Source organism: Physella acuta, unplaced genomic scaffold (assembly GCF_028476545.2).
Source record: "Physella acuta isolate Inbredline_101_S28 unplaced genomic scaffold, ASM2847654v3 ptg000525l, whole genome shotgun sequence".
Taxonomy (NCBI): Eukaryota; Metazoa; Mollusca; class Gastropoda; family Physidae; genus Physella; species Physella acuta.
In genome coordinates, this window is record NW_026732044.1 from 255,477 (window position 1) to 266,069 (window position 10,593).

Genomic DNA, 10,593 nt, shown 5'->3' on the forward strand with positions numbered 1-10,593 from the left:
AGAAAGATAATTTAAGTTACTACTACTAGGCTACAACAAGTACAGGGCTATCCAGCCATGTGATATCTAAAGATCACATCAAAAGAGAAAAGTATCCCATAAGGCATATATGAAGGATACTATTTAATGTTTTATGCAACTGAACTGGGGTAGTAGGAATTCTAAAATATCAACGCTGCTTATTGCCCATTATACTAAGCTTTTAAAACCCTGGAATATTTTTGAGACTCTGTATAAAGGTACTTAAATATCCATAGTTAATAGTACTATTTACAACTTTCTTGAGTTACATTTAGTGGGCATTGTGTGTTGTAAGGGCCATGCAATCAACTCCATCCTTGTTAGCTGTGCAAATAAATTGGCAATGACTGACCAAGACCTAGCACTGATGAATATATAACTGTATGTGCATTATTATATATGCTGGTAACACATTTTCAGGCAAGCCAGTCTATGGGTAACATGAAGATGAAGTTAGGCTTCCAATATTTCTGTGACCTCAGCATTTGAACATATGTGACACCTTTACCTTCCTCAATTCAGGAACCCATCAGATTGTCAAATAGACCCAAGACAATGAGCTTAACTCAAAACTTGTGTGATTAGTAATTATTGCATCCTCCTATCTCCTTGTCACACCAGCCCACATACATGTAAACAACAACAGCACCCACACTTAAGAACAGTAAGGTTTTCTGATTGAGACTAACACAACCTCTTGTGTTCACAGCGTTTCCTCCAGTTTTGTAACATGTATTCTAATCAAGTTATGATAGTAAAATTAAAAGCATAACTTATGAAAAACAATTATTTCCAAAAATAAATTGTAGTCTGTATTACACAGACATTAACTTTTATTTAATAGTTGAAATGTAACAAAAAACATTTAAATTGCCACCACAAGCTCAGCTAAATAAGCTCCCTCCCTGTTTTTCCAAACCTGTTGTATAAATAAAAAAAATAACACAACCCTTATAAATGGACTTTTGGGTTCAAGGTTTATTCATCATGAATAAATAAATGCCTACAATATGCAGGGAAAAATGTTCAATTTCATTGTGTGTGCATCACTTCCTCTGTGCCATGAAATGGAAGTTGCTGAAGCGATGATGTCATCCACATACAACTTGGAGCAGTTCAGCTAAAATGTTCACTGCCATAGTAAGCTAAAACAGAATATTTATAGTTTAGTAAAGTGGATAATACAAATATAGCAATTGTGGATAATACAAATGAGGCAATTACAAAATTCAATCCAACAGCCTTTATAATGCAAAAAAAAAGATAAATTATTAATAACTTATTAACCTTTCTTTTACTAAAAGGAAAAGCCTAAATCTGCAATTTAAAAACAACATACAACAGGGCAAATTAAGATAATAAATTAATGAACCTTAGAGGAGAAAGTGGTGGTGTTCCTTCATCTGCACCTTTCAAGAAGCCTGCAATGTAAAAAAAAACAATGTTCAGCTGGTTCTTTTTTAAAATTCTTACCCATTAGTAGTACCATAATATCTTATTAGAACTAGGGTTCAGAACTATTATCTACATTTTAAAAACAGCACCAGTGCGCCTACTTCTTTTAAAAAAGAAAGTACTGTCATAAGCTTTTTTTGCAGAGTACACAGAAACAGGTGAACTCTACTTCACTTACCCCAGGTTTGAAAAGAGAACTTTTACTGTCAAAAGCTAAAAAATCTAAAACTATAACCAAACATAGTGGTTTAGGCATGATGTGTTAGAAACCCAATGGACCATCATGATCTTTCCCATTCATGCACTAGGCAGACACATATGTTCAGATCAACTGTTTCAATAGCCTTGGCATGCAGGGGATAATGTCGTCTGCACCATGCCCTGCCACCTTAGTTTCCCAAGCACGAATCAGGTATCCAGCAGGTGGGTGGACCCAAAGGACATTATACAGATTTGAGCCTGGATCTGAACTCCAGACTTTCAGATTTGCAGTTGTTAGATCTATCATCAACCATGAGGTCCCATATGACGTATGTACCCACAAAAAATATGACGTTAATTGTTAAATGAATATGCTTAAGGTTTGCAATTCTATAAAATAAATTCAATAGTACTTTTATTACTTAATAAATCTAAGTATTAGTAAGTATGCAGTGATATTGATAATGCTTTTAATAGTGATATAGTCCTACAAAAATCAGGTTATGGTTATGTTATGTCCGACCTCCGACAGCCGCGGAGGAAGCGGACGCCCCAGGTTCGTTTGGTATGGTACCGATAGAAGACGTTGTAACGGAATCTCAACAACTTGCCGTGAGCTCGTTAATACAGTCTAGGGGTAAAACACGACAAATCGAAGAGACTCACACGACTTAAACTATGAATACCTTTTTAATTTATGTACAAGATAATGACACTAGGTAAGATCAAAATGTACAGATTCTCAGTGTAATATAAATAAACTCAACTCCAACTTACAGTTTGAGAAAAAAATCACAATACATCACAGCTGTGATAAATCATTACTACACACAACTGAATTGGCCTCATAATAACCACAACAAAAAACCAAGGAGAGACAATTTGCCTCTACAACAATAGAAATCCTTATACAGGTTAAACTATCACCGATAGTCAAAAAGGTGTAATAATACACCAGAACACAAATTCAGTAAACTACACCTAGTCACATAATTCCTTATACAAAAGGTGAAATCATGTCACAAAATAATAATACTGCAAAATGGCGTACCTAACCACAGGCACACCTCTCCTGGTCCCTAGGTCAATCTGGCGGCCTCTGAACTTGAGAATCCCGTGATTAAATACAACTCAGAGTAAGGGGAAATAACTCAAAAGTCTTACGACTATTGGTTGAGGGTCAGTCAAGGATCCTCACGGTCGCAAGTCCATTGGTTGAGGTTCTGCCAGGGATTAAACTTACAATCACATGATGTGACAGCGTTCAGTTGACCGGGTTGTACCAGTGAACTGACAATTCTCCCAAGGACAAATACATAACCCAGGAGGTTAAATATACATAAAGCCAAACAGACCTAAGTAGGTCACAGTTACTATCACACACACACACACACTGTGTCTACTCAGAACTGGTGCAGAATCAAGAATGTAAATAAATACTGTAATCATAGTAATAGTAAAGTTGTACCTTTTCTATTAATATGTAGATTTAAATCTACTCAAGAATTCAAGATTGATAGATCAGATCTAAATTCTAGATCTAAATTGATATTAAAGGTTAGTTAATCTAGTTTAGACTAGCCTGTAGTAAGTCAATGGCAAAGTTATTTTAATCTAAAACTTGTTTCTAGAGAATAGAGATGCTTGACTGTGACTGGTGATGAAATGGAAGCCACAGAATCCTTTCATCATATTGTTGACATGGATAAAATTATTTTTTTTACTTCATAGCTGAGGTAAAAATAATAAATAAAACTTAAGCTTAAAAATAAATCAGTAATTTAATATTTTTAGAATCAATGTTAAATTGCAAATCCAGAGAACTTGAAAATAATTGGTTGAGTTTAAGGCTACATTTGTACTTATCTTCATCAAGCCTAAGTTATAACCTGATGTTTCACTTTCGTAAGACAAACAGTGATTGGCTGTACAGCACTCCTTGATCGATTTCTGACAGCTTCACATCATAATTTTTTGTTTACAAAATTTAGCAGATAAGTTGTTAAATAATAACGCAAATTTAAACCATTATGAGTTATGACCTATTTTTCCTTTTTTTTTCACTTGCAATTACAATTTGTACAATAAAATGTATGCTATCAAATAGCAGGATACTATTGTCATTGTTTAAGTTGCCATTACATGTGAAAACCAGACCAAAGTGTTTTACTTTTTTTTAATTTTTATTTACTTAGCCTACTGAAAATATAAAAAATATCATATAGGCCTAGATCTAGATCTCTACATCCAACCTTTGGTAAATTCCAAAAAAAAAACACAAACAGACAGGTTTTTAAAGTCATATTAATTTATAGGCCTAAACAACGCCACTCATGATTTTAAAAATATTTAATGGGCCTCTCGGCTCAAATAAGTTTTGAGACTTTTCTCACTCAGGTCCATTAGGCTTACTGAAAATACTTAAACTAATCCGAATCGTCAAATAGTATAGATCTACACTACTCTACATCAACTTTTTAAAAATCCAAAAAAACCAATCGTTTCTATTCAGAGTCAGTCAGTTGAGTTAGATCTGTTAGAATCTAGAAATCTAGATCTAGTAGATCTAGATATCTAGTAGTCCCAGACACTACTACAACTGCACTCAGTTGTACAGGCAACGTACTAGAGTCTAGCTCTAGTTACACTAGTACTAAAAGTCTAAAACTACTTACTTTACTTCAGTACTACTAGATTCCCTAGACTAGACGGCCTAGATCTAGATTCTACTGTTTTTACTACAGACGACAGTTAAGTCTGTAACTTGACTTTTTCTTTTTACTTTTAGTTTTTATTAACTAACTTTAAAACTTAACTTTACTAAACAGTAAACTTGAGTAAACTAGCTGGTCGTTACCCGTTACCGTTACCGTTATTTTATTTCCCAAGGCCTAGATCTAGATCTAGAGTAAAGTGGCGTCTGCGGACAGTCGTAGCAAAAAAATCGGAAGTGCCGATTTCCATTGAGCGCCATTCAGTAACCGCTTCACATAGAAACAAACCGAAAGTACCGTCTCACTCCGCATTCTTTCTAGTTTAATCACGTCTGATTCATTTTGTATTCATACGCATAGCAATGAATGTATTAACATTTTCAGTGGTGAGACTCTGTGCGGACAGTAAGTGCACTTTTTTTTACATTTTATTTTCTGTGCGGACACTTGCTCCTTATGCGGACAAGGCATATTTTGTTCATTTTGTTTCTATTTAAATGATTGAAATAAACATGTTACATACATAAATAGTGTTGTTGATTGTTTTATATATTAATATATTGGAAAACAAAAAATATGAAGAAATATGAAATAAGTTTTAATTAAATTAAAGTGATGCCTGAAAGAAACTCAGGACCCAGTTGAGATTTTATTTCACTTTTTGCTTAGTAGACACGTTTGATGATCAAAAATATTTTTAAAACCTAAAAACATCACTAAAAACTAATAGATCTAGATTTAGACTTAATTTAAATATAAATCTGGAGTATCAAGATTAGTTTAAAGCTCCTTTTTACTTAAAGTGTAAGAAATATACTCTGATTTTTCATTAGTGTCCGCAAAAGGTTAACCCTCAAAAAAGATGCGAACACTCCAATTTTTCCTCTAAGATGGCTTAAACAACCTTAACTATGATATTTATAGCTTTCTATATATATATATAAGCTATTTATAGTTAACCCAGTTAACTAAGCTATGATTGGTTCGATTTATTCCTCTAGTCCGGGGACTAGTGCTCTTCATCCGGGTGAGGTTTCCTACCATAAAACGTCATACATCGCAACTTTGAAAAATTCCAATTAATCTCCCTATTGAGTGAAATAGAAGAAATGGACTCAAATGTGTTTAAAAATGGACATGCTTTGTGTTGTTTGCGTTAGTTTCCTATAAAACATTCATACAATTATTGTTTTAAGCGAAAAACAGCAAAGTGTCCGCACAGAGCCGGACAGAGGCAACTGTCCGCAGACGCCACTTTACTCTAGATTCTTCTAGGCCTACACTTACAGTACAGGCCTACACTAAAGTAATTAAATTATAAAATAAAACTTGAACGAACCAAGAATGAGTACAGTAGGAATGAAGCCATAATAGAAGGTTAGCCTCACGCCAGTCATCAATGAAGAAACTCGTTCTCTGGTCGATGACATTTTGATTTGTAATAATGATGTCAACGTTTCTTCAATGTCAACAATGTGCGCAGCGGTTACAACGCTTGAAAGGCCTAGAAACGAAATATTGAGTTATATCCCTTGGTAGCCTAAAAAACTATTTCTAGGCTACATTCATTACTGGAACAAAATAAATTGTTTTAATAAATTATTATAAACCTAGATCTACTATTTATTTTTGCTTTGGGATAATAATAAAGCATATTAAAGATGTCTGATGTGGGGGGTGGACTGTATAATGGGGGGAAAAAGGAAGATTTTATAAAACATGCCATTGCATTCTAAACCCATAAAATTACTTAGTTATCGTATTGGATATGGCCTAAGAAAAGGCAAACTGAATGCTACTAGTTCTAGTAGTACTAGTGTCAGTGTAGGCTACATGAGGACTGGTGTTAATGCAAGATTAACGGAAGGCGATGCTGCTTCAGCAACAGGCTAAATAAATAGAGAAAAAACATTAACTAAAAAGAAATAAATTATGATCATGGATTGCTACTGGTCAGGTCAATATGAGTAAATTACCGACTGATATAGTTTTTAAATTATTTGTGTAACGGTTTAGACTTAGAGATATACTTAAGAAATAACACAACAACAATTAATACAGCAGCATATGACATGACGAAATTGAAGACCGAAAGTCCAGTAAGAACACTCTCAAAAGCGAAGTATGTGCACAATCACCATGGTGTTTTTCTTAACCATGAGAAAACTGCATCGTTTTCATCTATTTAAAGTAGTCTGCGTGATGTGTCTGTGATATTCAAGTTTCCTGTCGGATGTGCAAATATCAGTTGTTAAGGTGATGTTTTAGTTGCTGTCTGATGTGCATAAAGCAGCTGCGCAGGTGATGTCTCCTGTTTGTCGTACCAAAAATATTTCTCTAACACAAAATCTATCTATATAATTCTCTTCTGGGAGACGCTAGAAAACAAGCTGTAAACGCGCTCCCTACCATCCCCACCCCTACATGGTCTTAGTGAGCTGTGGTTCACGCTATGTTTACCTTCGTGGAGTCGGGTTTAGTGACGGCTATTAGGGGCAGATAATTTAGTTTGAAACGATTTTAAACGTTGGGGGTGGGGGTTGGGGAGGAAGGGGGGGGGTTATGGTCCTTAACGAGCTACTTATAGTGTTTTAAAGAAATATTTTCAGTGTCAACGTTGGTACTGTCGAATTCACAAATTATGAATTACTGAAAAGTAGAAAAAACAACTAAATAGCGGAGTATGGTATGCCGCGGGCCGGCTCCTAATAATTATTTCATACATTTTTAAAGTGCACATTTTTATGTTTCAGACAACTTGATTGCCGCCCTTGATTTTCCAACAAGGAAGAGATAGCCAGCTAATACTACTTACTATAGAGTTAGTAGATCTTGTTAATTTTACAATGCAATGCTTACAGTTTACTACACCACATAAGCTTAACATATGAAAATGCTACAGGCCCTATAATATGTACTAATGTGTAGTGAGGGATTTCTCATTGAATGCCAGAAACATGACAGATTTAGTTGTACAGGTCATAAGCCATAATCATTAAATCAAACATATAATAGTCATATACTACCATTACATACAACTACAACTCAGTTTAATGGATTAATCATTCAAATGGTAAGAAGACCCAAGAAATATATTTAAAAATGTATTGTTTATTGTTAATCAAAACACAAAAGTAACATCATTTTAAAAATAAAAATAAATAAATGCTATACCTACTTGTATGGCTTCTTTTATTTGCAGTATCAATACACAATTTGATTAGGTCGAGATGACATTTAGTGTAGTACAGTCATTCAAATACAAAAATTAGGCTAATTAAAATTATTAAATTTGTTAAGAAGTTTACCACTTATACATATCAAGAAAAAGAAAATCAGAATTTCAATTAACATATCCATTGATTTGGATGGAACAAAATGAAGTACAGATAGAAAACAAAATGTTATTTTAATAAATGTTTAAGTTTAAAAGATAAAATGGTACTTTAATTATTGGTATTCCTCCAAAACTAATGTAATAAATTAACTTCAAGTTGAATTTCACACTTGATGTCATACACGTTAAATCAACATGTAAGAAATTCAGTTAAGTTATTGTATGTATTAAACTATAGTTAAGAATTTTGGTACAAATGCTTTATTTGTCAAATCAACATGTATTAAAAACAACATGTAATAAATTGAGTTTTATTTATTTTTGACATTCAAATAAATTAAATGAAAGGCAACTATCCAATATTAACTTAAACTTAAAGAATTTAAAAAATCTTCCAAGTAAACAAAATATGATAAGTAAGTAGCAATAAATGAGCTAGTATACAGAATTTCCTTTTCAAATTTAAAAATAATCACCTGATTAATTTTTTATTTTTTAACAAGAAACCAAAATTACATCAATCAACTTAACTAAACTACTGTCTTCAACATCACCAAAGCATGGTTTTTACCAATTCAAAACTAAATAATGGAACCATAACCTTTTCTTTTGGCTAATGCAAATTTTTCTTCTTTTTTTTCTCCAAGTAAATATCCTTATAACAGCCTATCTCCTGTGCAACTATCCTGGCAACTCTACAACTCCTCTCTCTGTTTGCATCATCTTCATTGATTATTTTCATTGCATGATCAATATGTTTGAAAAATTCTGCTAAACGTTTGACTGTAAAAACTCTGGACAGTGCAGCTTTTGAAGGTCCCTCTTCCTCATCTTCAGTAGCAGTTTGCAAGTCAACCTGTTCATCTTCAGAACGCTCTTCACTGTGGGAGGCAAGAAGTTCTTCAATATCAGACTGTTCCATCCCTTCAAAATCAGCCTCATAGGCCAGGTATGAAATCTGTTTTTTAATCATCTCAAGTATATCTATAATTTGTTCTAAGCTTGCCATATCTGACACACAGTCAGGCCAAATTTTTTCCCAAGCGTTATTCATACATGAAGAAGAAACGTCTTCCCATGCATCAGCAATGTTATCGATCGCTTTCAAAATGTCATAGTTGTTCCAGAAGTCTTTAGGGGTAATTTTAGTCTCACCATCAGTAGCTGATAAAAGCTGCTGGACAAGATGCTGTAGGTAGTAACATTTGAACAGGGCGGTGATGCCCTGATCCATAGGCTGAAGAAGGGATGAATCGCTGAGAGGTAAAAATGCAAATTTCACATTGTCTGACAGGTTCAGGAGATGGGGCGGATGACAGGGTGCTTGATCTAACACGAATAATATTTTAAAAGGTAAATTTTCTCTAGCGCAGTATTCTTTTACAGACGGAATGGCATAAGCATTCAGCCACTCTTCGAATATTGTCCCAGAGAGCCATGCCTTCTTGTTGGCTCTCCACGTGACTCGAAGATGTTCTTTAGAGTAGCCTTTCAGTGGTGTTGGTGTCTGAGTGTGGTACACCACTAAAGGTTTGAATTTAAAATCCCCTTCTGCATTGCCTCCCAAAAGAAGAGAAAGTCTGTCATTGGCTGCTTTAAACCCTGAAGCTGCTTGTTCTTCTACTGACATCATAGTCCTAGCAGGCAGCCTTTTCCAGTAGAGGCCTGTTTCATCCACATTGAACACTTGTTTTGGAGAGTAACCCCCTTCATCAATAACTGCTTGTAACTCTTGTGGAAATTTATGAACTTCAAAAATATCCTCACTCATCTCCCCTGACAGTTGAATGTCACTGAAGCATGAACGTTTTTTGAACCTCTCCAACCAACCACGGCTTGCCCCGAACTCTTCAACCTTTGCCCCCTTGGTATTAAAACTAGTAGCCAAATCGCTGTAAAGCGATTTAGCTTTTTCCTGGATAGCACTAGCAGTCAAGGGCACGTTGTTTTGGTTGTGGTCTTGAATCCATACTGCCAGTAGAGATTCCATCGATTCCATGAGAGCACTTCTGCTACGTGTAATCTTCTTGGCATTTAATGGCACAGCATGTTTGGCACCGGCTTTAATCTTGTCAGCATTCTTTCGGATGGTTCGAACAGTAGACGGAGGAAGATCGAGAAAGCGAGCAATGTCAATCCCCTGTTGGCCTTCCTCGTATAGTCGAAGAACCGTCAGTTTCATATCTAGATCAATACTCCGTCTGTTACGTTTTCTATCGGGACCGGAGTGATGAATGCCTTGACTAACGTAACTGTCGCTATCCGAATCGTGGATTTCACGTTTCACTGGCATTCCATCCATCGTCGTTATTTTATAAAGTAGCACACGAGTACGACTAAAATAAATTAAAATCGAATATTGTATCTTGCCCTACGATATATTGTTTAACTATTTCTTCTTTTACGTTATATTTTCCTTGTAATGCATACCCAAAGATACGTTGATAATTGTTTTGTCTTAAGAATTTACAGGTCTGTTTTTACACAACAACAACAACATTGTTAACTTGCAAGTTAAAATGGCGTCGTTAGTTGCAGCAAGTGACGACGAGGCGACGCTACGCGCAGGGCACAAGGTTCCAACGTTGGCGAAGAGAGCGTAGTGGTGTGCAGCGTTGTAATAAGGACTGATATCGAATTTAGTGTTGGCCAGGAAAGCGTATAATGGAATTTCGGGTTATGGATAGATCTAGGCTAGATCTATATTTTGTAAATGCATGTTGCGGAACATGATTGTAATAAAAGAAAAATACAATACAAATTTTTAGTCATAAGCTGTATTAGAAAGTATTGCGTGTGTAAAAAAAAAGTGTTTTAATAACGTGCTGGTATGAGTAGACGTAGAATAGAAATTATATTTTGGTT

At 34.9% G+C, this 10,593-nt stretch overlaps 1 protein-coding gene and 1 long non-coding RNA gene across 2 annotated transcripts; both read right to left on the minus strand.

Annotated features, from left to right (window-relative positions):
• Nucleotides 1–981: 981 nt before the first annotated feature.
• Nucleotides 982–5,915, minus strand: LOC131945117 (uncharacterized). Its single transcript, XR_009387113.1, has 3 exons — nucleotides 5,731–5,915; nucleotides 1,394–1,442; nucleotides 982–1,166 (listed from the first exon to the last, which is right to left on the minus strand). It is a non-coding gene; the product is annotated as an uncharacterized LOC131945117 (long non-coding RNA).
• A 2,260-nt stretch (nucleotides 5,916–8,175) lies between these two features.
• On the minus strand, nucleotides 8,176–10,323 carry LOC131945130 (tigger transposable element-derived protein 1-like). The gene has a single exon (XM_059306131.1). It carries the CDS (start codon nucleotides 10,028–10,030, stop codon nucleotides 8,342–8,344), a length of 1,689 nt encoding a protein of 562 aa, XP_059162114.1. The 5' UTR covers nucleotides 10,031–10,323; the 3' UTR covers nucleotides 8,176–8,341.
• Nucleotides 10,324–10,593: the final 270 nt, after the last annotated feature.